We start from the raw sequence: 27404 nt of genomic DNA, 5'->3' as shown, positions 1-27404 counted from the left end.
AAAGATAACAAACAAAAAGCGTAATAAATGACATTAAAGTAAGATGTTTCGGTTAAGAAAACTTGGAAAAGAAAAAGACAAGGATGGAAACTCATATATTATCTTACAGACTGTTTCTCTCTATGACTTGGATACTTTAGTTCAATAAAGAATGTTATATGAATTTTGCGACCACGATTACATGCATGAATCTGCACTATATACTACTACAATAATAACCATCAACAATAGTTATTTCCTCAGTAATCGACACATATCCTTTTACGTGTGTTTCAGACTTCCAATTTACTTCCACACGTCTTCACTGGTTAAAAACTGCTGCAAACTATTAGTCATGTTGATAACTGGCTTTGAGCCTCTTAACTTCCTCTAAGAGTTTCTGATAGTGTTGATACATCATTTTCTTAATTCACTCTTAGACTTAGAAAGAAGGCTAAGTCCTAAACATCTAATGAATGTGTCAAACTTGACTGTTTGTCAAAATACTTTTCGAGATTCTAGACATATTTTGAAGAGAGATTGATCATAATCTTATGGATATGTACCTGAGACTCTTTCAAATAAAATCTAACACGTTAGTCGAACCTTCTTGATCGACGCGACTAGTGTGTCGAATTATGAATTTCTTCATATTTAGTTGTATTTCAAACATAGTTATGACCTTCTTGTTAAATCCCTTACATGGGCGGAACATGTTGAGACATGGTGTGGCTGTAGTCACACCAAATTTTTTTAATATATATATATATATATATATATATATATATATATATATATATATAAAATATTTAGGTTGAAAATAAAATTTTAATTATCTATTTTTCTTCCTTTAACTTTTCTCTCTCACAATTTCACATTTGTTCCCCTCTTAAACCTCACCACAAGTGTTTTAAGAACTGAATCAGTCATCAAATCATTGAAACATGTCAAAAGTTCATTGGTCCAACCATCAGATCACTAGGCATGACAACAAAATCAATACAAGCAGGTACACACCCAAACATGCCTCGAAGTTGATGGAAAAAAATCTACTTTGACTAAATTTAGGTTTGGATTTTGACTTTCTCCGCTTATAAAATATGAGACGGATTGGATAATAGAGACACTAGTACCTACCCCGAATTCATCCCATTTATTTCATTATCTACATTATTATTTATCTATAATATAAGAAGGGAATATGTGCTGGTTAAGACATATTAACCCTGGCTTAATTATGTGACAAATCTCATTTATGGGGGTATTTGTGGTCCAAAGTAACAATTTGTCAGCCCATTAGCCCATTTAGTTTCCATGTTTATGGTCTGTTTCATTAATCCTTGCCTGCAGCTGTATTAAAATATTATTCTTTTTGGATATTGGTTGCATTTGAACCGGATAATGAAGAAAAGGTGAGTCTGTAAAACAGTTGCTCAGTCATGTTGTTCCCAATGACTACACTGTTTGCAGGTTGTAATGTCACTTACCTCTTCTCTTTCTTTCTTTCCTCTTCTCTTTCTTCACTTTTCACAAATACATTTTGTTCCCGGAACAACCCTAACTACCACCAAACTCTTTCTTCAGTTTTCACAATTACATTTTCTTCACTATACAACCGTTTTTTCTGGTTTTCCGGATTCTAAATGGCTAGACCCTTTGAGTTGGTGAAGAACATTAACGATACGAAGGAGCTTTGGAAAGTTGTTGTTCTTATACATCACAAATGGACCGTTCTCAATAAGAACAAGGAACATTTCGAGTTGGTTGTCGTTGATAAAGATGTAAGCTCTTCTATCTGCCATTTTTTGTTACTACTTCTGTTTGGCGTTTTTGTCATGAATCCTTCATTTTTTTATTCTTAATGGTTTTCTAAATCTAAAGCTTTGGCTTAATGAAACTGACGGTTTAATGAAACTTTGCTTTCAATAAAACATAACAAAACATGAAGATCTACGCGCTTCAACCTGGTTGTCAAATTTTCTTCTTTTCTTTATGCTGTTACTTTTTTCCTGCATTTTGTGTGAAATCTGGTTTAAAATACAAATGTAGTGGTTGTTTTACCGTTTCTTAAAATTAACTTTTGTTTTAATGGAAACCTGATTTTACCACCACTGATTAGATACTATAAACTTGGTTAATATGGTTGATCTTTTAAACTTTTACAACTAACATGTTTCCTCTATTAATAGTTTGTTCATATGTTGTTACCTTTTCCATATTCCCTTTCCTCTCTGAAACTCTACTTTTTCGTCTATTATACAGGGCTGTGACATCCATGTCAACGTTCCACATCCTTTTAAGCAGGCTTATGATTCACTTTTAACCGTTGGCAACACTTATACAATCTCAAACTTCCAAGTCTCTCTTAATGATATGCTTTTCAAGCCTTCAGATCACAAATTTATGTTGACATTTACTGGTGGTACATCTGTTACCGACAAGAATAAACATCAAATTCCTGCAAAGCCACTTAAATTCACTTCTTTCACTGATATTATGTCTGAGAATTGGAAAAAGGATGTTCTAATGGGTATGAAAATATTAACTGAGCCTTATTTTATGTGCACAACATGTTTCTCTATTCTATTATGTTTTGTTTCTTTTTTCTCAGATGTCATTGGAATGGTCACAGAAATTGGCTACACCCAACTACAACAGGGGGGCAAGAAACAACAGATCAATCTATCGTTGAAGGATTTGTCGTATGTCTTTAATTATGCAACTCTTTTTTAACAGTTTTTGTTGTTATTTGTCATACTAAAATTATTCTGTTATTGAATTTTCTTTAGGGGCAACGTTTTGAATTGCACTTTGTGGGAAGGATATGCAGTGCAGTTCCATGAATTCAGTAAAAATAGAAAGGACACAACTCCCCTCATTATTGTTTTGCAATATGCAAAAGTCAAGGAAGAAGGTATCTGATTAATATAGATGCATAACATATTGAACTTATTGTTTATTTAAAGGTTTGCCATACAATAATAATAATAACTCTCATATGCCTTTTCATTTTTAGGTAAGTATCCATTATGTGTTTCTAACACCTTCAACGTTACAAAGTTGATTCTCAATGATGACTTTCCTCAGATTAAAGAATTTATTGAAAGGTATCAGTTTTTCCACCAGATATCCTCTATCATTGACTTTAATTCTACTGTGTTGTTCATTTGTTTTAATTTTATTTATAGCCTACCAAAAATCAGTGAGGCTGAATCTTCAAGTCAGGCTTTGAGCCTGCAGTCCCAGACACTGTCTCAATACTCAACTTCTTCTCAACATACTCCTTATGATAAACTAATGTATAAAGCAACCGTACGGCCTTTGGTTGAAATTGTAAAACTCAAGGAGGTATTAACTTCTTTTCATCTCAATATTATTCCTTTTACAACTATTATTTCTCTACCCTAATGAAAGAAGGCTATTGTTTCATTGTCAGGAAGCTCAATGTGTTACCGTTGCGACAATAACCAAACTCAAGGCTGCTCAAGGTGGATGGTATTACCAAGCATGTCATCAGTGTCCTAGGGTTGCTAAAGGGAATGAACCACCCTATGAATGTACTCTTCGCCACAAAACAGAAACAGCCATTTATAGGTAACATATCAACCTATTCCATGACATTTCTATGTGCACAACACAATTGCATCCTCATCACCTCAATGTATTACAGGTATAAAATTTTAATTGAAGTTTTTAATGCTGGAACAAAAGCATCATTTGTAATATGGGACCGTGAAGCTTTTCAACTTTTGAAGGTCACTGCTGCTCAGATGCGCACTAATTTACTTGAGGTCTCATCCTGCTACTTTATCTTGAGCTTTAACGTCATGGTCTTCGATTATCTGTGAACCCATTGACTGACATCTTTCATTCTTATAAAAGGCTGGTATTACCGACCCTCTTGAGTTCCCAGTAGCGCTTGATGCTTTAGTTGGAATGACCATGGTTTTCAAGGTCAAATGGCAACCTGATTGGGAAAATGCGTCTGTTATGTCTATATTTGAAGATGACATTGTAAAAAAGGATATACTGCGTTCATTTGGACAGGAATTGGTACGTGTTTTTTGGTGGACTACATTATTATACATATAGTCATATATATACGTTTTAAATTCAGCATTAACGTTTCTACCTTTTTTATTAGCCTAATTCCCAGGACATGCTAACTCCTAATGTAACACAGGTATGTTCAACCACTTATTTTTATTATTCCCATTTCTGTTTATGGTTTATCCTTCTTTCCTTAATAAATCACTGTTTTTCTTTTATATTGGCTAAGAACAATGAGAGTGTTGCTGAGGTTTCACATTTGGATGATTGGGACATCATTCCGGTAATACCCATTTCCAATTTCGTATTATCTACCTAATACCAGTGACTTCCACTCCTGCTATACCGCTGATATTTTTGTATTATACCAATCAGTTCTACTCCTGCTATATGTTAATGGTTCAGTTGTTCTTCTTATCAGGAAACCGATATTACATCTGATGCATTGCCGGACCCTGTTACACCAACTTCAGCTGCTAAACGGATTGCTCCACATGAATCACATGACATTACTCCTTTATCTCAGACGTCTGAATTACAACAATCTTCCACAAAGATGAAAAAGCATATCAAACTGGAGAATTAGCATGCTTTCCATTAATTTCAAGTGAAAACTATCTTTTTGTAATCTGCCTAAGTCAACAGTTATTAGAATTTTACTCTCCACCTAAAACATCACTACTTTTCAAGGGCAGCAATGGTTGTATAATATTATAATTAATGCTTATTTTGGTTTAAGTAATTCCTCTTCTTTATAACTAATTCTTCATGCTCTTTATATTTTCCAGCTTATTTAATCAAGAAATTATAATTATTTTCCCAATCCATATTACCATCTATGTTTCTTATTAGATCAAATATTTTTTACAAATTCTATGACTTTAAATGGCTGATGTATAAAATAAGCTATATTGCCAACGACCCCACTCAGTTTGTCAACGACCCAAATTTTAGTAAAGCACAAGATCAGCTTTCAGTTAATTTGGTGATTCAAAACTTTGTTGACTTTATTAACTTTTCTGATTAATAAATAATCATATATATTCTATTAATATTTAATGATACTTTGATATACAAACTTTTCAAAGGGTCCCTACAGTAACGTCGATGATGTCTGATCCCTAAAGCATTAAATGATCCATTTACTTCTCTCACTCTTCACGTCAATTGATGGAAATCTACAGGCTGGTTTTTTCGGACCCCACTCCTGAAATTGTCCTTTTGAGCAAAATCTATTTTCTCTTTACCAAAGCACATCATGGGATCTGCTTAATGTACTCTTTCTATTCCCAATGCAGCAAACTTGAGTATCTAGCAACACACAAGAAGTATAACATGGCCCCACTTTATTCGAATTTTCCAAATTTTAAAGTATCAGACTTTTTGTTTAACAAATATGCTTTTTAAATCAAAACTTTTCACATACATTTTCAATTCCCGCCTCTGTGCCCCACTAAACAATTTACTATGCTTTCAAAAGTTTAAATTTCATATTCTATTTTTGCAAACAACCGCCAACACTGTTACCTTCTTCATGTTCTTCATTCCAACATCACCACCACTATGTATGCATACACTATTTCACACCAGAATAACACAAACAGCTTCTGCATTTTTTCCCTTCACAATGACACAGAATATTTGAATAGCTTGCATTGTCACCATTGCCTCCTTTCGATATATTAACATGGATTTAACCGTGTATCATTACAAGGCATTTCTTTCAACCTTATTTTTCATCATCATCTTTTTTTTCCATCTTCTAACAACCTCTTTTCCATATTTTACCATCAACCACTAAGAATCTTGGCATAAATGGAACCTCCACATTTTTCCAAGGAACAAAGCCCGGCTTTCCTAGCTAGAAAGAGAAGAAGACTCAGCCTGATCACAAAGAAAAACAACTCCACCAATGTTAATTCCTCTCAATCCCCTCATCAGCATCTCACACCCATTCCAACTTCTGTGACATTTGAAAATACTGTCAATACACCTCCTACATCAACCCAACACCAATGTCCTATTTCAACTAACCATCGAATGACAAACATCCTTCCTATTCACCTTGCCAATAAGGAAAATGTTTACCCTTATTTCAGCAAAAACCCAACAACTACTCCCATTCCAACTACGCCTTCCATGGAATATACACCTTTTCCCACAACTACATCAAAATCGTCTCACCCAGCTTCTTCAAGTCGTCCTCTGAAAAGAAATAACACTCTTAAGATACCCTGCTTTACTCTTCCACTTAGACAAAATCTTATTAACAGCTTCAATCAAACCATTCTTCCTCATAAACCAATTGTTAATGCACCTTCCAACCTTCATACAACACCCCAAAGTATTTTGTCCCAGAGCCCACATTCTGCTTTTTATACAAATTTGGGTTCTGCTGATTACTCAAATGATGATACCTGCAGCCAAACTGATTCGGACAACGCTATGGAGCCCAATTCGGATTCAGATGAAGATCAAACTGAATTTCTTATACGGAATTCCCATGATGAAGGTCAATTTTTTTTAACAGCCACATATCTTTATATTCTTCATGTTACTTTTTTTGTGGATTGCTATTTTTAACAATTTTTCCTTTTCCCCAAATATAGTATACTCTGATATTGGAGATCCTGTATGGGAGTGCACACACTGTGGTGCCTATATGTGGTATCAGGAGCGTAAAGGGAAGTCAATACATACAACTATACCAAAGTTCAGTTTATGTTGTAAGGGAGGAAAATTTGTTGCACCATTATTGGTAACACCACCACCACTTCTCAACACTCTTCTGTTCGATCCCAATTTGAAAGATGCAAATAATTTCCAAAACAACATACGAACCTACAATGCAATGTTTTCGTTTACATCCCCTGGAATGAAGTTTGACACTTCCATCAACGAAGGCGGAGGTCCTCCAACATTACGACTGCACGGACAAACATGCCACAGAATCGGAAGTTTGCTTCCTGAACAAGGACAAATACCAAAATATGCTCAACTATATATTTTTGATACGGACAATGAAGTTAACAACAGAATCAAATGTTTCAAGTTTTGTTTTCACCTAACTCATTATTTTTCTTTACATTGCACACTTTTTTTATAGATTAACATGGCATATTTTTCATGACAGGGACAGCAAAAATGTCGACAGGTCTATTGTAACTAAGTTAAAGTTGATGTTAGATGAATATAATTCTCATGCCAAAGCTTTTAGAATGGCAAGGGACATGATGAAACAAACAGGTTTTCAAGATCTTAAACTGAAACTTATTTCGGAAAGATCTTCCGACGGTCGTGTCTATAACCATCCAACTGTGTCGGAAGTTGCTGCTCTTATCGTTGGTGACGTGGACACCGCATCTAAGAGAGACATCATTGTTCAGCATCGTGATGGTCATCTCCAACGGATAGATGAGTTTCATTAAGCTTATCTATCCTATCAATATCCGATGATATTTCCATACGGAGAAGATGGATACAGAGATGATATACTACATAAGTTTAAACATGAGAAGCAGGTTACCAAGCAAAATCGTCAAACTATCAAAGATTGGCTATGTTTCCGATTGCAAGAACGCAAAAATGAGGCGAGGACACTTCTGCACTCAAGGAGACTATTTCAACAGTTTTTAGTGGATGGATATACAATGATGGAATCAGAACGACTTAACTGGTTGAGAAAAAATCAATCCAAGCTAAGAGTTGGGAAATATACAAGAATTAATGAACAATGTCAAAGCAGTCAGCAGCAGGCGCATTCTAAAACTGGCAAAAGAGTTGTCTTACCATCCTCATTTGTAGGTAGCAAGAGATATATGGATCAATTGTATTTTGATGGAATGGCTATTTCCAGTGCAATTGGTTTCCCTGATTTATTTATAACATTTACCTGCAATCCTAAATGGCCTGAGATTACACGTCACCTATCCAAAAGGAATTTAAACCCAGCAGATCGTCCGAACATAGTTTCAAAGGTCTTCAAAATGAAGTTTGACGAACTGATGGTTGACATAACAAAGCGACATCTTCTTGGAAAAGTGCTGGCATGTAAGATTTGCAGTTATTATATTTGTTTTAAATCCATTTCATAACTATTATTTATGGACTCATATTAAATTATTACCTTTGTTTGCAGACATCTACACTATAGAATTCCAAAAAAGAGGATTGCCACATGCTCATATTCTCATTTTTTTACATCCACAAAGCAAGTACCCTACCCCACCTGATATTGACAAAATAATTTCAGCTGAGATACCGGATCCCCAACTACATCCTAGGCTGTATCAGTTAGTTAAGACACAGATGATGCATGGTCCATGTGGTCTTGCTCGACCGAAATGTCCCTGCATGAAAAATGGTAGATGTTCAAAGTTTTTCCCTAAAAAGTTCAATGAAACTACCATTGTTGATCATGATGGTTACCCAGTTTACAAGAGAAGTTCACAAACTTTTACCGTTACTAAAAACGGTATTACCTTGGACAACAGATATGTGGTTCCCTATAATACCAGGTTACTTCTTAAATATGATGCTCACATCAACATGGAGTGGTGTGACCAAAGCACCTCAATCAAATACCTCTTCAAATATATTCACAAGGGTTACGACCGAATCACTGCATCTGTTTCGCGATCAAGAGCATCATGCAGTAATGCTGATAAGGTAATTGATGAGATTAAAGAATACCTTGATTGTAGATACGTATCACCAGCTGAAGCATGTTGGCGGATATTTTCTTACAAGATTCATGGAAGGAAACCGGCTGTTGAACGTATGTTCTATCATCTTATCGGTGAGAAGCCATTGTACTATACTGATTTTGAAAGGATGGAAAATGTTTTAGAAAAAGCAAGTATAACTGAATCTATGTTTACTTCGTGGTTACTCGCAAATGATCGGTATGAGGAAGCACAACAATTGACATATGGGCAGTTTGTTTCTAAGTTTGTATATGTCAAGAAAACGCGCTCATGGAAACCAAGGAAAAAAGGTTTTACAATTGGAAGGCTCATTTGGGTTCCACCAACAACTGGGGAACTCTATTATCTAAGGATGATGCTAACAGTGGTGAAAGGACCAAAAACTTATGAAGATATTCGTAAGGTCGGAGACAGACAATACGACTCATTTAGGGACGCATGCTTCGCAATGGGTTTCCTGGAAGATGATAGAGAATATATAGGTGCTATTAAAGAGGCCAGCCACTGGGGATCCGGACATTTCTTGCGCAAATTATTTGTTGTTATGCTACTTTCTGGGACTGTCAACAGACCAGCAAATGTATGGAAGAAAACATGGATTCTGCTTTCAGATGGTATCTTGCACTCCCAAAGGACTTTGGCAAATAACAAAGGTAGATCAAAATTTATATATTCATACTATTTTCAATACAATTTGAATGCAGAAAGTTAATCAATTTTTATCGTATACAGCTTTGGTGCTAACTGAGGAACAAACAAAGATGTTGACGTTAATTGAAATCGAAATCTTGCTGCAAGCAAATCGCAGGAGTCTTAAAGATTTCAAGCCTATACCATATCCAGATGATTATGTGCTGCAACAACTGGGAAACCGGTTGATCTATGAAGAGAGAAATTATGACATCGATCTTATGAGATCACAATACCATGATCTTTTCACTGCTCTGACAGGTAACTTACTTTATCAGTCAATAATAAATTATATAGTGAAATAACGATACACCAATTGCGTCCTAATTCAATTTCATATTCTTCAAGATGAACAAAGGGCAATATTTGACAAGATAATGTTGGCTGTTAAAAATCAAAAAGGGGGGGTATTTTTCTTACATGGATACGGAGGCACTGGAAAAACTTACATGTGGAAGACACTCGCAACTGCTCTGCGGTGTAAACATCGAATTGTTTTAACAGTAGCTTCGAGTGGAATAGCATCATTATTATTACCTGGAGGCAGAACTGCTCATTCTAAATTCAAATTGCCTGTGCCCACATTGGAAAACTCTACCTGCAATATTGAATATAATGATGAATACAGACAGTTACTTCGAGAAACTGATTTGATCATTTGGGATGAGGCCCCTATGGCAAGCAAATACTGTTTTGAAGCACTTGACAAGACATTAAAGGATGTTATGAGTACTGATAGCAACTCTGAGGTTATTTTTGGTGGAAAGGTAGTAGTATTTGGTGGAGATTTTAGACAAATCTTGCCTGTTATTCCTAGGGGTAGTAGATCCGATATTGTTCACGCTACTATAAATGCGTCTTATATATGGCACTCATGTCAGGTTTTGACTTTAACCAAAAATATGCGTTTGAAGGGTGGTCGGACTGATGAGGAAACAAAAGAAATTGATCAGTTTTCAAAATGGCTATTGAAATTGGGTGAAGGGCGACTTTGTGAGCCTAACGATGGTCATGCTGAAATTGACATTCCACGTGATATGTTAATAGAACAGTTTGATGATCCTATTGTTGCAATTGTTGACAGTACCTACCCTGCTTTTTTGGATAACTTTAGATCTTTCGATTACTTGAAAAGTCGGGCTATATTAGCATCAACAATTGAAGTTGTTGAACAAATTAATAATCATGTTCTAAACATGATGCCAGGTATTATTTTAACCCTTAAATACTTCATTTTTACTTTTCAAGTGACTATAATAATATATATATGTTCTAATTTATCTATAGGGGAATCCAAAGATTATTACAGTTCTAATTCTGTTGATCGTTCAGAAATTCATGATAACAGCATTATGGGAGTTCTGACACCTGAGTTTTTGAGTTCCCTACGAACATCGGGATTGCCCAGTCATATCATAACATTAAAGGTTGGAACCCCGATAATGCTTATGAGAAATATTGATCAATCAGAGGGTTTGTGTAATGGGACTAGATTGATAGTCACGAAAATGGCAAACCATGTTTTAGAAGCAGAAATAATGAGTGGTAAGGGCCATGGAAAACTTACTTATATACCAAGGATGGATATGTCTCCATCGCAGTCACCTTGGCCTTTCAAATTGATTAGAAGACAATTCCCAATCATTGTTTCCTATGCAATGACCATCAACAAATCACAAGGTCAATCTCTAGATTGGGTGGGACTTTACATACCAAAAGATCTTTTTAGTCATGGCCAACTTTATGTGGCCATTTCCAGGGTAACAACCAAAAAAGGGATCAAAATTTTGGTACATGATGATGATAAGAAACCAAAGTCTACAACAACAAATGTTGTCTACAAAGAAGTCTTTGCAAACATTTAATTGGTAAATACATCTATTAGCTCTCTGATGTTCTCTGCACTATTTAATTCAATATAATTGGTTGCTTCATATCTAAAATTTATAATTCTTCTTCTGCATTCTGTTTCAGGCTTTGAATGTTGCAGAATATTGATCTATCATCTTACCTGTAATTCAACTTCAAATTCACTACTGCAATGTTGTAATTAAATTCTAACCGCTGTTATGAGAGTTTTAGAAGTATCTTTAATTTGATATATGTTTTCATGTTTGATACATCTTTTCATCTTTAATATAAGTTTTCATAACAAAATTTTTGGAGTTAATTACACAGATTACCTATGGCTATTATGCCAATTAAACAGTTTGTCAATACAAAGATTACTATATAACACTGATGAGATACCTTTCAATAAGATTAATAACAACCTTTTTTTAATATAGATTGCTGCATCAATACAAATTACCAGACTTTTACATAATTTCCCTTGCCATCCAAACAACTTAATATAACACTAACAATAACTACCATTGTTCCAAAATATAACAGTGATCACTATTACAAAAACACTGCATAAACATTTTTAACCGCCACAAAATATGTCTTCATACTAAATATCTTACACCCTAATCAACACACTTCTAACTTCTTAATATCTTCAGCCTGGATTTAGCGATTCAACAAGGTCACAACCAATCTTGTAGCTGGAGGATCGCGCAGCTTAAAGGACAACCTATCACCCCTTTTCAGTTGTTTGTCCCGGGCAAACTCATACCAACCATGTCCTATATACTTTTCAACACAGTATTTTCTCTCAGCAACATGGATCTCACACTCATAGCTCTCTCCTGTTTTTGCATCGACCAACTTAATGGGCCTTTCAATCAATTTGCAACTACGTACAACCATCTGAGGAAGTTGCTGCACATAAAATAATTATTAAAACATAGGTAGATATAACTGTCATACCCCAAATTTGTCCTACCCTTTAACTTCTAACTGGCTTAGGCTTTGCATTCATGTACATACATCACTTAGGTCATAATCCATACCCATGCATTCATGTCATAGGTGTTATTCAAGGGCCAGCAAGAAAAAGCTCTTTTGCAAAGAATTTTGATCAGAGAACGAGAAAACTGAAGTATAATCATGTGGCTCTATGTTCATTGAAGTCCTCCTGGATTGGGGTGTCTCTCCGCTCCAAATCAGGGCATTGATTAGAGGGTACAAGCTTGCAAATCATCTGGTTCTCTAAATCAGGGTTTCTTTGACCAAAGTCGATTAGTTGACTTTCTGGTCAACATTTAATCAGAAGTGGCTTCTATGTGTGGAAAACTTCTCATACTGACTGTGTGGATGTGTTTGTTTGACTGGATGTGAGTGGAAGAGATTTAATCGGGAATTTCATCAATAGTCGGAAAAATCGGAACAGTTGACTTTTGGGTCAAAATCGGGGAAAATTATTGACTTTTGGTGGAAAATTAATCAAGAAAGTCGAAGAACGGATAAAATCGGGAGTTCGGCAAAAAGTTGGGAAAAATAGAAAAAAGACATTCCAACACTTAGAAAAATTTTTGATGTCTTAAATCTTGTTGAGCAGTCCACTTCAGCACCAGATTACACGTGGCAAACGACATTTTCCGAAAAAGTTTCCAACATCAAAGTTGTTCCTCTCATGGAGGAGAACAACTTTGTAGTTGGACACTTTTTCATTTGAAGCTTGTATGAAGAGTTAAAGTGGTGTGAAGTTGCTGGAAACTCATCTGAATCAAGTCACATTCCAGGTCACCAGCCAGGTCATGACCTGGCATTTTCACAAACACATGGCATGCCAAATCTCCAGTCATTTTTAGAACTGTACAGAACTGATATGAACGCAAACTTGGTATCATTCCCTTCCTTGCCATCTCCTCTATCCATAGAAATAAGAATTGGGGTAATTGAGCAAATATTGAGTGAGATACAAGCCTTCAAAGTGGTGCCCCAACCCTGGCCAAATTCTGCAGGCAGCCATGACACAGAATTCTGGGCACGCAACACATTTCAGCAAACACATGGTGGGCCAAATGTCAAAGCCTATTTCTTCCTCCACAAGTCTCTATCTTAAACAAGCCCAGTTCTAAGCTATTCCTTGCCATGTCCTCTATCCAATGAGACTAGTATCACTGATTTTGGACATGTATTGATCGAGATAGAGAGGCTCAAAGTATCGCCCTCGCAGAGTCACGTTCTGGCCATACGCATGTGACAGCAAGCTGCTGGGCGTGTGCAGTGGTATTTGCATGAATTCAAGGCCATTTTTCTCATACTTCCAAGCCTTATCTTGAGATATTTTCAACACCAATCTTGTTCTATCCCATGCCCTCTTTGATATGACCCCATTCTTGCATCATTTAACAACCCATGGTTTGAGATATAAGTGTTCAAAGTAAGCACCCCAGCATGAAGAGAAAAAGTAAAACAACACACAATTGCACTACACACACACTAAAGTCCCACATTGGAGAAATGGAAAAAGTGGTGCTGCAAGTCCCACATTGGAAAAATGAGAAAGAGGTATTGCAAACTAGTCCAAGTCCCACATCCAAGAATTGTGAATCACAAACCAATGGTTGGCCATATAAATAGAAACTCATACACTTCATTCTACTTCACCTCCACTCTTCACTATATCACTATACTTCCCTCCCTCTCTCTCTCTCTCTCTCCTCTCTCTCTCTCTCTCTCTCCCTCTCTCTCTCTCTCTCTCTCTTCTCTCTCTCTCTCTCCTCTCTCTCTCCCTCTCTCTCCCTCTCTCTCTCTCTCTCTCTCTCTCCCTCTCTCTCTCCTCTCTCTCTCTCTCACCTCTCTCCCTCTCTCTCACACACATCTCCAAGCTCCATCCTTCACCCCCACCATTTTGGATTCAAGAAGCACCATTGGTTTCATCTCATCCGCATATTGAAGGAACTTTGAGGCTCTCTCTACAGCTTAGTCCAAGACTCTTCCACAAGTAAGGTTCACAAACCCCTTTTGCATATCATGTAGCAAATTCATGCCCATTATGTCTAACATTAGGAGCCTTGAATTATCATCTCTGTTTGGTGTGTAATGTTGACTCTCTGGATGTTTGAAATGTGTGCTTGAACTATGCATAGAGTAGGAATTAATTGGATGCCATTAGTGATTGTTTTGATGAAGTTTTCATTAGCTAAAGCTTAAGAATCCCTTCATTCTGCATGATAGAGCGAGTATTATTAAAAACCGACTGCATTTTTGAAATCAGCACGAAAAATCGAGTGGGAAAGAGGTTCTGTTTTTTAATTCTGGGCGAAATTTTTTTCCGGCGTGGTGAGGCCGCCGGAGAGGGTGGTGGTCCGTGGCTGGCTCCGGCGGAGTTTTCATGCAGCCTCATGCATGCGCACACGTGGCAGCCTCCCATTCGCCTATGCATTTATCTCTTGGCAGCTACAATCTGCATGTGATGATTGGAGGGGCGCGTGTCAGCTTATCGTTGGCTGGGTTTTAATTTTGTCCTTTAGTCACTTAAACCCACTTGACCCTATTGATATCATGTTACACATATTCCCTTTTGCTGTTACGTTTTATTCTAATAAAAAACCCATGTAGTAAAGTCATTAAGGAACAAACCACATGCTGAAGTAGAATAATAAAAGGAAGTGGATGAGTGATTGCTTTTGGGCCACGCGTGACCTGGGCTTAGACTGGTTCTGGATCTCACCCCCTCACTGCTAGTGCGCCCCATGCTAATGAACTTGGGCCTTGCGCACCCTTGATTTCGCCACCCCCTTTTTTTGAGCCCAGTATGCTTTTAACTGTTTTTTTAGTTTACTCTGGTTTGCTAAGGCACCCCCATGCTGGTAACAAAAAACCATATAAAAATAGTTCTATTCCCTTTAATTCTTTTGCCTATTAATTGAATTTCTTTTTAAATAAAAAATGAAAAAACTTTTTTCTAACCAATTAGACTTTTAGAATTTTATTTTCTTTAATTGAATTTTAATTGATTGTTTTCTTTGATTTGTGATTGGTTGATTAACCATAATAAATAAATGGTTTTAGTCTTTAATTCAAAAATATCTTCTCACATGAATAAAATACATTTGCTTGTAAATATTTTCACAAATAGTTTAGATTTAATTTTCTTTCTTTCGGTGTGAATATTTTCCATATATGTGAATTGTCTAAAATACCCTTGGTCTTTAATGTTGCTTTAATCCGCTTAATTGCTTTTTCTTCCCCATTTCCTTTTAGAATATTCTTACAAAATAGGCTTAGAGATTAGGCTAGTCCCCCACTTTTTCATTCTTTTTCTTTTACAACCATAAAACATTAATAAAAATACTTGAATAAAATCCCCTTAAAAAACACCAACCAAAAACACTTCAAAAAAAACCTAATAAATGTTCAGACTTAAAACAAAAGTGAGGAAGTGGTGCGAGACCTTGTAGTAGGTTCTCGTCATCATGGAATTACCCTAAAAGACACAAACCAATCATTTCTTTTTCTTTTGCCTGCTTGGCACCTAAGGGCACCGTTATCTCTGCTCCACTGCATCCTAGGTCGATCCCTTATGCAAGAGCGTGAGCGTTAACTCCGCCCAACTAAAAAACACAAAAACAAACAGAAAATCGTTAGCCGAACTACGGCGCTCTGATTCCTGAAAAGGATACGTAGGCATCAAGTCGCGGGGCTTGAACGAGCACACTTGTAAATATTTCCTTCTTTTCCCCGTATTCCTTTTTGCATTCATTCGCATATAGACATAGACATAGTACATACCCTTTAGATAGAAACAAACATAGGTGGATACCATCGAGTACGATGGGCGTGAGGGGTGCTAATACCTTCCCCTCGCGTAACCGACTTCCGTACCTTGATTCTCTGGTCGCAAGACCCTGTTCCTTCCTTTGTTAGGTTTTCTGATATTCCTTTCCCTTATGGGATAAATATATTGGTGGCGACTCTGTTCATTTTTCGCGAGCGTGCGACAGCTGGCGACTCTGCTGGGGATGTTGCTAGACCTGTTGCTGGTCCATCCTTAGTGAGTCGATCCTAGCCTGCGTTTGTTTGTTTATTTACTGGGTGTTTATTTGTTTTTGTCTATACCTTGTATATATGTTTGCATGTTTACTTTTCTGCTTGCATATCATGTTTATTTCTGTTTGCACATCATGCATATGGATTATATTCTGTGTTCCTTGGGGTCTTCTGTTCTGTTTTGCAGGTTGGGTGGGATGTTTTGAGGTAAAAGGCCCACTACCCAGGCCAAGTGACACCTAGGATTAGCGTGGATGCTCATGTTGGCTCCCGTAGCTCTTGCTACGATCGAGTTGATGTGGGGTACCACAACTGGGCGAGGTTCTTTCATGGAACACTGTGTCTGGCACTCTTGTTGCCTCAAACACTTTGTACCCCATGGGAACTATAGACCCCAGTGACCATTAGGGACCACCTGTCCGTGTCTAGAATTCATACCCGTGAGTTTTGGGGAGGGACAGGATACTAGCCTTCATCATACCCGGATTTCCATTTTGCAATCTGAAGTCGAAATTTTGAACCTGTTACAATCAGTATTACCCAGATGTTCAGAGTTGCGAGGGACATTCAGTCTCTCACCACATCATGCACATGACACATCATGCTATTGCATCCACCTCACTTCATCCGTGGAGAATCCTAAAATCTATGTCTAAAGAGAAAAGAAAAGAAAAAGAATATATACATACCTTTTTGCAAAAAAAAAAAAAGAAAGGAAAGGAATAATGAAAAGATTTTAGGATTCTCCCAATGAAATGCATTCCACCATATCATTTAACATGCATGTTCATTTATTTTCAGGAACTTTTTGGCTCTGTCTCCGACTAACACATGGCTCCACCACTGAAGACTGGCAAGCGCAATTACTCTTATTCTTTTGTGAATCCTAATCTGAAGTTTGTTGAGTGTTTGGCAAAGAAGATCACACCGGATGAGTCAACCAATTTCCGAGAAAAATATGGGTACATTCTGAGCCTCCTCAAGATGCCATTCACCAAGGATGAGCAAGAAGGAGTTCACACTTTGCTTCAGTTCTATCATCCTTCCCTCCGTTGTTTCGCTTTCACTGATTATCTTTTGGCTCCTACCTTGGAAGAGTATTCATCATTCCTTGGTATTCCTGTTGGAAAGAGGTACCTTATTATAGCGCCATGAAGGCCCCTGATTCCATTGAGATTGCTAAGGCTCTTTATTTGAGCAAGTCAGTCGTGGAGGCAAATCTCACCAAGAAAGGAGGTTGTCATGGTTTTCGTATGGAGTTCCTGGTTAAAAGAGGTTGTGATGCTGCTGAAGCCAAAGAGTGGGACACTTTTAGAGCTATCCTGGCTCTAAGTATCTATGGTATTGTGATGTTCGCAAATGTACCTGACTTTGTTGATATGAATGCCATCCACATATTCATTCTGCAGAACCCCATTCCTACGCTTCTGGGGGATGTTTATCATTCCGTTCATCATCGTAATGAGCAGAAAGGAGGTTTGGTTAGATTCTGTGCTCCGCTGCTATACCGTTGGTTCAGATCACATTTGCCGGAACGTGGAGCTTTTGTTGATAATAGGTACACATCCAGATGGGCTGATAGAATCATGGGGCTTAGAGCTAAGGACATCGTCTGGTACAACCGATCCTTGGACCATATGGAAGTTGTTATGAGTTGTGGGAAGTTCAAGAATGTGCCTCTCATGGGCATCAGAGGTGGGATCAACTATAATCCTATCCTGGCTAGAAGAACATATGGATACGCTTTCATTAGTCCTCCTGAACAAGCAGAGATTGCTGAGAATATTTACTATCATTCAGCCACCAATGTTGGGCAAATGGCAGAAGCTGCGCAAGCCTGGAAGAATATTTGCTGGAGAGATAAGAAGTATTTTGGTCAAAGAGACTGTGCGACTTATAAAGACTATACTGAGTGGGTTGAAGTTGTGGCCAACACCCGAGGGATGCCCTTCCCTCCAAAAGATCCTTTGTATCCTCCTGCTGGTGTACAACCCGACATTGTCTCCATGCCTTGTTATAATCAGACTGTGGAGCAGAATCGGAAATTGACCGAACAAATGGAGACGATGCAAGTTAAGATGAATACTGATAGGCAAGAGAAGCTTTCTGCCCTTCATAAGTTGAAAATGAGAGAAATAGAGCTTGAAGAATTGTATGCTAGAGGAAGTACTTCTCAGAAAAGGTCAAGGGTGACCATAGACTCTAAATCTGCTAAATCTCAAGAGAGGGAGATCAAAGAGCATTATGAGGATCAGTTGGCGGAATTGACAAAGAGGCTCCAAATCCAAACTGATATAGCCAAATCAGAGAAAGCCCGTCGAAAGAAAGCAGACAAGCTCCTTCTGGAACGTCAGGCAAGGATTGAGGGGTGTTATGAAGAGATTCGCAAGTTGAAGGGTCGAGTGGAGGAAAAGGGGCAAAGTGATACTCAAGCTCAAGAGGAGGCCAGAGGTTGGGAATTGAGAAGCCGTTACTTGGAGACCATGCATTTCAGAAAGGACCTATTGATTCAAGAAGTTGTTAAAAGACCAACCCATGCTGAGACCAAAAAGCTGTTTGAAGAAATGAAGGCTTGGAGCTATAAGAACATTGGAGATAGCCCACTTCGTCATTTGGACATGGGAGATCCTGCTTAGTATTGGTTTTTGTTATTGAATCACCACCAGTCTTGTTGGATGGGGTTCCTATTTCCATTTTATGTATTTGTTGGCTCGTGAGAGCGGAATATTTTGTACTTCAAAAACGTGGTTGTGGAATTAATCGATTATGTTTCCTTATCCTGGTTGCTTATCTTGGTTGTGCTTATCTTGGTTGCGCTTCGTTATTTCTCCGTTATCTTGTGTTGTTGGTTTGAGACAAAGCTAAAAAGTCTTGGAAATAATAAAACATGCACACATGCACCCATGCACTCATATCATACTGCATTTTCAGGTTTTTATCAGATTCTAATTGGGGTCCCTTCCAACAACAGATTTCTTTTCCGACGACGAAGCTGACTTTCTTACATCCCTACCGCACCAGGAGCAACGAGAGAATCATGGATCAATTTGAACAGAGTCAAGCTGCCCTCCGTAGGGATATGGATGTTATGGGGGAAAGAATGACCCAACTTATGGAGACTCTTCATGTCGTTGTCCAAGGACAAGAAGAGCTCAGAAAGAGCGTTGCTGGGCTGATCAAAGATACTCCTACCAATTCTGATGATGGAGGGGTGAAAACTAAAGAGATTCCTGTTGAGGGGATAACAAAAGTAGTGGATGACCACCACGAGGTTATTGACCTTGAACATGATCTTACTGCTGAGTTGACTGAGACTGCTAAGATGTACCAAGCTCTCGAAGAACGCCTTAAGGCCGTTGAGGTTGCTAAAACTTCGAGTTTCGACACCGCTGCTATGTGCTTGGTACCTGGGATTGTTATTCCCCCGAAGTTCAAAGTGCCAGATTTTGATAAGTACAAGGGAGTTACCTGCCCAGAGACTCACATTCGTTCTTACTGCCGTAAGATGGCCGCTCACGCTGAGAACGAACCTCTGCTTATGCATTTCTTCCAGGATAGTCTCACTGGAGCCCCATTAGAGTGGTATATGAAGCTCGAGAGGTCTAATGTTAGTACTTGGGGAGAACTTGTTGATGCCTTCTTGAAACAATACCACTACAATACTGTTATGGCTCCTAGCCGCGCACAGTTGCAAAATATGTCACAGAAATCTGAGGAGTCTTTTAAAGAATACGCCCAGAGGTGGCGTGAACTTGCTTCCCGTGTCCAACCTCCTCTCTTGGACCGCGAGTTGATTGATTTGTTTATGGGAACTTTGAAGGGGCAGTATCTTCAGCACATGGTTAGTAATACTTCTCCTTCCTTTTCGGATGTGGTCATCATTGGTGAGAGAGTTGAGAACTGTGTCAAAGCTGGTACCATTCAAGGTGTTACTAATCCTAGCAACTCAAGTGGTAATGGTAAGAAGCCGTATTCTGGGTTTGTGAAGAAGAAGGAAGGTGAGACTAGCACCGCTTCTGTTGACCAAGGCCGAGCTCCTGCATATTCTGCTGTTCCACCTCCTTATTATCCGATGCCTTATGCTGTTCCTGGTCCGTATGTCCCTCAAGCATATGCTGCTGCTCTCCCGCAACCTTGGATGGCACCTCAACAGCCTTTCGTGCCGCAACAACCAGCTGCTGCTCCTCAGAATCGCCAACAGAATCCTAGGCCTCAAGGTCAAAGAGGTCCACAGAGGCAAAGATACCCTGACAGGCGTATAGATCCGGTTCCCATGCCGTATGCTCAGCTTCTCCCCCAGTTGCTTGCTGGTCAATTGGTGCAACTCCGTGAACTTGGACCTCCACCTAGTCCTCTCCCTCCTGGTTATGATGTTAATGCTCGATGTGAATTTCATTCAGGTGCCCCGGGCCATACTATTGAAAAGTGTAGAGCATTAAAGTACAAAGTTCAGGATCTCCTTGATGACAAACTTATCTCGTTCGCCCCTACTGGTCCTAATGTGCAGAATAATCCTATGCCTCCTCATGCTGGTGCGACCAATGCTATTGAGTTATGTGATGATCAGGTCCTAGTAAATGATGTTAATGAGGTAAGGATGCCGCTAGCAGTTGTCAGAGAATACCTTATGCAACAAAAGGTTTTGTGTGAGCTACATGACTACTGTTTGCAATGTTCTTCTAACCCTGAGGAATGCACTAGGTTGAAAGAAGAAATCCAGAAACTAATGGACGAAGGTGTTCTTAGAGTGGAAAGGGTCGTTCCTGTCGAAGATGTGGCTACTCTAGAGATACCTTACTATCCTGCTGAGGTGTCGAAGAATCAGAATACTCCTTTGGTCATTCGTGCTCCGAGTACTCCCTTGGTCATTCAGGCTCCGAGGACTCCGTTGGTTATTCAGGTTCCAAATGTTCCTTCGACTCCTCCAACCTCATCTCTTGTTCCCTCTCCTGTGAATGATTCTAAGGCTGTTCCTTGGAGCTATAATGCCGTGTATATTCGAGGGAAGAAGTTTGACTGTCCTCCAGTGGGCACCTCGAGTATCACAAATATTACTGGCACTAGTGGTATTACCCGTAGTGGTCGGATCTTTGCTGCCCCTCCTTCGCCTCCTAAAGAGACCAATAAAGAGGCTAGTACACAAGCAAAAGGAAAGCAAGTTGCTGTTGATCCTCCTGTAACACGTAACGCACAAGATGCCGAGCAACTCTTGAAGATCATTAAGAAGAGTGATTACAAAGTGATCGACCAACTTGATCAGACCCAAGCCAAGATCTCCATCTTGTCTCTCTTGGTGCATTCTGAAGCTCATCGTGATGCTCTGATGAAAGTTTTGGCTTCCGCTCACGTAACTCAAGATATTACCGTGCCTCAGTTTGAAGGGGTTGTGACCAACATTGCTGCTGGTAATTGTTTGGGTTTTTCTGATGATGAACTTCCACCTGAGGGTAGGGCACATAACAAAGCGTTGCATATCTCAGTCAAGTGTCTGGATGCTGTGTTGTCTCGAGTTCTGATTGATACAGGTTCTTCTCTTAATGTGATGCCCAAGACTACTTTGTTTAAGCTGAGTATGGATGGGGTTATGATGAGACCGTGCACTATGAGTGTCAGAGCATTTGATGGTTCTAGAAGGTCCGTAGAAGGGGAAATTGATCTGCCTGTCTTGATTGGTCCTCACATGTTCTATATTGCCTTCTATGTTATGGATATACGTCCTTCATACACTTGCCTCTTGGGTCGTCCTTGGATCCATGCTGCTGGGGCTGTGACATCTACCCTCCATCAGTGTTTGAAATTTGTTGTGAATGACAAGATTGTTGTGATCACTGGTGAAGAGGATTTGATAGTCAATAATCTGGCGTCATACCGTTATGTTGAAGTGGAAGGAGAGATACAAGAGACACCTTTTCAGGCATTAGAGATTGTGTCGGTTGATAAACTCCCCGTGGTTGAGAATAAGAAGGAACTCGGAGCACCCCTCTCGTCTCTGAATGATGCTAAGGCCTTCTTAGAAGCTGGCACTCCCCATAGTGCCTGGGGCAAGCTGATTGATGTTCATGAGAAGCGAGACAAGTATGGCCTTGGGTATCAACCATCTTCTTCTACTCAGCTCAGCATAATTCCTGGAAAGAAGGTGATTCCCCCCATTTCTCAAGTGTTCGTCAGTGCAAGCACCAGTTCCGGAAGTCAGGTCCTCGCCGTGGATGATGATGATGAAGAAGATCTCTCCAGATTCATTTGCCATGCTGCGCCTGGACAGGAACTCAACAATTGGACCATCTTGGACATCCCCAGAGTCACTTTTATGGAGATGTAATTTTCTTGTTTCGATAAGTCATATGCTTCGCCCTAAGCATTTTGACCGCTTGTATAAAGAAGGGCCCCCATGTTGTTTCAATTTGTTTAATATTGAATGAAAATCATATCTTCGCATGCAATTACTGTTCCATTTCTTTCATTTTTGTTTTTACTTTAAAAACTTTTTCAAAAATGGCAAATCTTTTTCCTTTCTCTTTATGTGTTGCATTCTAAGGCATAAATCATCCATCGTGCAGATCCGGCTCGAATTCCATCAAAAATGATAATGTTACAGTTCCACGTCTTAATATCCTTGAGAATCCAATTGACCAAGCTGATGAGGATAGTGGGGAAGATTGTGAAGTCCCTGAGGAATTGGCAAGACTTTTGAGACAAGAGGAGAAATCTATTCAACCACATCAGGAAGCCATAGAAATCATCAACCTCGGTTCAGAAGAAGCAAAGAGAGAAGTCAAGATAGGGGCCGCTTTGCAAAGTGATGTGAAGAGAAGGTTGATTGAGCTGCTTCGAGAGTATGTTGACATCTTCGCCTGGTCATACGAGGACATGCCTGGTTTAGACACAGATATAGTTATGCACAAGTTACCGCTCAAACCAGAATGTCCGCCTGTAAAACAGAAACCACGAAGAACTCGACCTGATATGGCTTTGAAAATCAAGGAGGAAGTTGAAAAACAGTTGAAGGCGGGTTTCTTATCTGTGTGTGAGTATCCTCCTTGGATTGCAAACATAGTACCTGTTCCTAAGAAGGACGGAAAAGTACGCATGTGTGTTGACTACCGAGACCTGAATAGGGCAAGTCCGAAGGATGATTTCCCTCTGCCTCATATTGATGTGCTAGTCGACAACACTGCTCAGTATTCGGTGTTCTCCTTCATGGACGGTTTTTCTGGCTATAATCAAATAAAAATGGCTCCTGAAGACATGACCAAGACCACTTTTACCACTCCGTGGGGTACATATTGTTATAAAGTGATGCCTTTTGGTCTTAAGAATGCTGGTGCAACATATCAACGTGCGATGGTGACCCTTTTCCATGACATGATCCATAAAGAGATTGAGGTGTACGTCGATGATATGATTGCAAAATCCCAAACTGAGGAGGAACACTTGGTATATCTTGAGAAACTGTTTGCCCGTTTGCGTAAATTCAAGTTGAGGCTTAATCCAAACAAGTGCACTTTTGGAGTGCGATCTGGTAAATTACTTGGTTTCATTGTGAGCCAGCGAGGGATTGAGGTCGACCCTGATAAAGTAAGAGCAATACAGAATATGCCAGTACCAAAGAATGAAAAAGAAGTTCGAGGGTTCCTTGGGAGATTGAATTACATAGCCAGGTTCATTTCTCACCTCACTGACACTTGTGAACCCATCTTTAAGCTGCTGCGCAAAAATCAAGATATCCGTTGGGATGATCATTGTCAGGAAGCCTTCGAAAAGATTAAGCAGTATCTCCAAGAGCCACCAATTCTCATGCCTCCGGTTCCTGGGAGGCCGCTTCTTATGTACTTAACTGTGCTTGAAGGATCTATGGGGTGTGTGCTGGGCCAACATGACGAGTCTGGTCGAAAAGAGTGCGCCATTTATTACCTGAGCAAAAAGTTTACCGATTGTGAATCCCGCTACTCACTACTCGAGAAAACTTGCTGTGCTTTGGTATGGGCTGCTCGCCGACTGAGGCAGTATATGTTGACTCACACCACTCTATTGATCTCCAAAATGGACCCGATAAAGTACATCTTTGAAAAACCGGCTCTTACAGGAAGACTAGCCCGATGGCAAATGCTTTTATCAGAATACGACATCCAATATGTCACACAGAAGGCCATCAAAGGAAGTGTCCTTGCAGATCATCTTGCTCATCAGCCATTAGAAGAGTATCAGTCAATGAAGTTTGACTTTCCTGATGAAGATATCATGAAACTAGATGATAATGAAGGACCCGAACCAGGGGAGCGATGGACTCTCACGTTCGATGGTGCATCAAATGCTATGGGCCATGGTATTGGGGCAGTTTTGACTTCTCCTCGTCAAACTCACATCCCTTTCACAGCTAGAATATGCTTTGATTGCACGAACAATGTCGCAGAATATGAAGCTTGCATAATGGGTCTCGAGGCAGCCATTGATATGAGGATTAAGATCCTTGAAGTGTATGGGGATTCTGCCTTGGTTATACATCAAGTGAGAGGTGATTGGGAGACACGACACCCCAATTTAGTTCCTTATAAGGACTACATCTTGGAGTTGCTGCCCGCTTTCGAGGAAATCACTTTCAATCACATCCCCCGAGAGGAAAATCAATTGGCAGATGCTTTGGCTACTTTGGCGGCTATGTTCAGAGTTAGCTCCCCTAAAGAAGTGCCAGACATAACGATCCTCCGTTACAAAGAGCCTGCCCATGCATTCCCGGCTCATTGTCTCACTACCGAAGATGTGTATGATGAAAAGCCATGGTATTACGACATCAAGAGGTATGTTGAGAAGCAAGAGTATCCCGAAGATGCTACGATTGGTGATAAGCGAACGCTTCGAAGGTTAGCATCAAAATTCTTCTTGTCAGGAGACGTCCTGTACAAAAGAAACTATGATTCAGTTTTGCTCAGATGCGTGGATAGACACGAAGCAGAATTGATCATGCGGGAAATTCATGAAGGATCTTTTGGAACTCATTCCAGTGGACATTCTATGGCCAAAAAGATCTTGCGAGCAGGATATTATTGGATGACGATTGAAAGTGATTGTTATGTGTATGTGAAGAAATGTCACAAATGTCAAGTGTATGCTGACAGAATTCATGTCCCTCCGACTCCTCTGAATGTCCTGACATCGCCTTGGCCCTTTGCTATGTGGGGCATAGACATGATCGGACGGATAGAGCCGCAAGCTTCGAATGGACACAGATTTATTCTTGTTGCTATCGACTACTTCACCAAATGGGTTGAAGCTGCTTCTTACAAGAATGTAACCAAGCAAGTCGTTACTCGCTTCATCAAGAAAGAGATCATATGCCGATATGGGGTTCCAAACAAGATCATCACTGATAATGGGTCCAATCTTAATAACAAGATGATGGCGGAGTTGTGCGAAGAGTTCAAGATTGAACATCACAATTCATCACCCTATCGGCCAAAGATGAATGGCGCAGTCGAAGCTGCTAACAAGAATATAAAGAAGATTGTCCAGAAGATGGTTAGAACGTATAAAGATTGGCATGAGATGTTGCCATTTGCTTTGCATGGCTATAGAACTTCTGTCCGTACTTCAACTGGGGCAACTCCCTTCTCTCTTGTCTACGGCATGGAGGCCGTACTACCTGTTGAAGTGGAAATTCCTTCGTTGAGAGTCTTGATGGACGCCAAACTCGATGAAACGGAATGGGTTCAAACGAGGCTTGATCATCTCAATCTAATTGAGGAGAAACGCTTATCTGCTATCTGCCATGGCCAGTTGTATCAAAAGAGGATCAAGAAAGCGTATGATAAGAAGATTCGGCCTCGAGAATTCCACACCGGTGACCTAGTCGTAAGGAAGATCTTGCCAATTCACACCGATCCTAGGGGCAAATGGACTCCCAACTATGAGGGACCATACATTGTGAAGAAAGCATTTTCAGGTGGTGCTTTAATCCTGACAAAGATGGATGGGGAAGACGTTCCGCTTCCAGTCAATTCAGACTCAGTCAAAAAATACTACGCATAAAAGACCCGCTAGGTCGACGTACCTAGGCAAAAATAAGGGCATCCCGGCAAACCAAAAGGGTTTGGGCAAAAATTAGGGATAAAACAAAAAAAAAAGAAGAAAGAAAAAAAAAAGAAAAAAGAAAAGAAGAATAACCCGCTAAGTTGAAAACCTGGAAAGGCGACTTAGGCAAAAAAGGGGCATCCCGCTGGGTTGAAAACCCGAAAGGGCGATCCAGGCAAAAGTTAGGGATCAAAAGCGAGAGGCTGCAGTCTGAATATCCTTCACAAAGACCACTATACGCCCTTGACAGAACGGACAAATCAATCCAACCGCTACCCTTCTGAAGCAAAGCATTGAGAGGATCGAGGATATGGGAACTGTAGCAATATCAGTTTTAGTGGAAATCCGAGCATTTCTCTTTGCCATTTTGCTCTTTGCATTTGTATTTTCTTTTTCGCAACTACCTCATTTAGGAGTTGCTTCCTTGTACAGAAGCCTATTCACAGGCGCTCCATCAATAAAATGATCTTTTGATGCAAAAGCTTTCTTTCTTTCTTTTTTATTTTCACGCATGCGAGATGTGATTTAATTCGTTATTAAACATTGCACTGAAAGCATGGGGGCAATAATCACAAAATCAAAACGAAACATGATGTTACACAAACATAAAAGTGCTCTAAGAGGCGCCATCTGCATCCAAACGTTGTTTTCTGTGCAGGTTGCAGGTTCTAGCCATCATCTTGGCTCATGATATGTCACAAAGGTCATCATCATCCCACGTGAAAGTTCCAGAGTGTAATCCATCAGTACTGGTAAGCATGGAGCGCCTGAAAAGTCCATATCCCTCTTCCATATGACGGACGAAGAGCGGTCTCTCAAAACTCGTGATTCCCCAAGCATCATAGGATGTAAGGAAAGTCGAGTAAAGTCACTTCCTCCCCAGCAAAGCTATGTTCTAACTCTCCACATGGTTGCCAATAAGCTGTGGCACTATGAGGTTTCCAACGCCCATCCGCAATAATGTTTCAAGACAACAAGCAGCGGACTCCAAGGATCATGTTTCTCTATCTCACTAACGCCTTTATTTGG

General features: G+C 39.5%; 2 protein-coding genes and 1 pseudogene across 2 annotated transcripts; all 3 read left to right on the top strand.

Moving 5' to 3' along the window:
• Positions 1 to 1622: 1622 nt before the first annotated feature.
• On the top strand, positions 1623 to 4615 carry LOC131626208 (uncharacterized). Its single transcript, XM_058897039.1, has 12 exons — positions 1623 to 1760; positions 2242 to 2509; positions 2591 to 2681; positions 2769 to 2893; positions 2996 to 3086; positions 3168 to 3327; positions 3416 to 3573; positions 3650 to 3770; positions 3862 to 4032; positions 4124 to 4162; positions 4259 to 4312; positions 4451 to 4615. Exons 1-12 carry the CDS (start codon positions 1623 to 1625, stop codon positions 4613 to 4615), a joined length of 1581 nt encoding a protein of 526 aa, XP_058753022.1.
• A 1229-nt stretch (positions 4616 to 5844) lies between these two features.
• On the top strand, positions 5845 to 11290 carry LOC131626207 (uncharacterized; annotated as a pseudogene).
• Positions 11291 to 17461: 6171 nt separating this feature from the next.
• LOC131626206 (uncharacterized) lies at positions 17462 to 19070 on the top strand. Its single transcript, XM_058897038.1, has 3 exons — positions 17462 to 18402; positions 18472 to 18864; positions 18977 to 19070. The coding sequence occupies exons 1-3, from the start codon at positions 17462 to 17464 to the stop codon at positions 19068 to 19070; spliced, it is 1428 nt and encodes a 475-aa protein (XP_058753021.1).
• Positions 19071 to 27404: the final 8334 nt, after the last annotated feature.

The sequence above is a fragment of the Vicia villosa genome, unplaced genomic scaffold, assembly GCF_029867415.1.
Source record: "Vicia villosa cultivar HV-30 ecotype Madison, WI unplaced genomic scaffold, Vvil1.0 ctg.000273F_1_1_3, whole genome shotgun sequence".
NCBI classification, from domain to species: Eukaryota; Viridiplantae; Streptophyta; class Magnoliopsida; order Fabales; family Fabaceae; genus Vicia; species Vicia villosa.
This window is presented reverse-complemented; position numbering and strand designations above follow the sequence as displayed.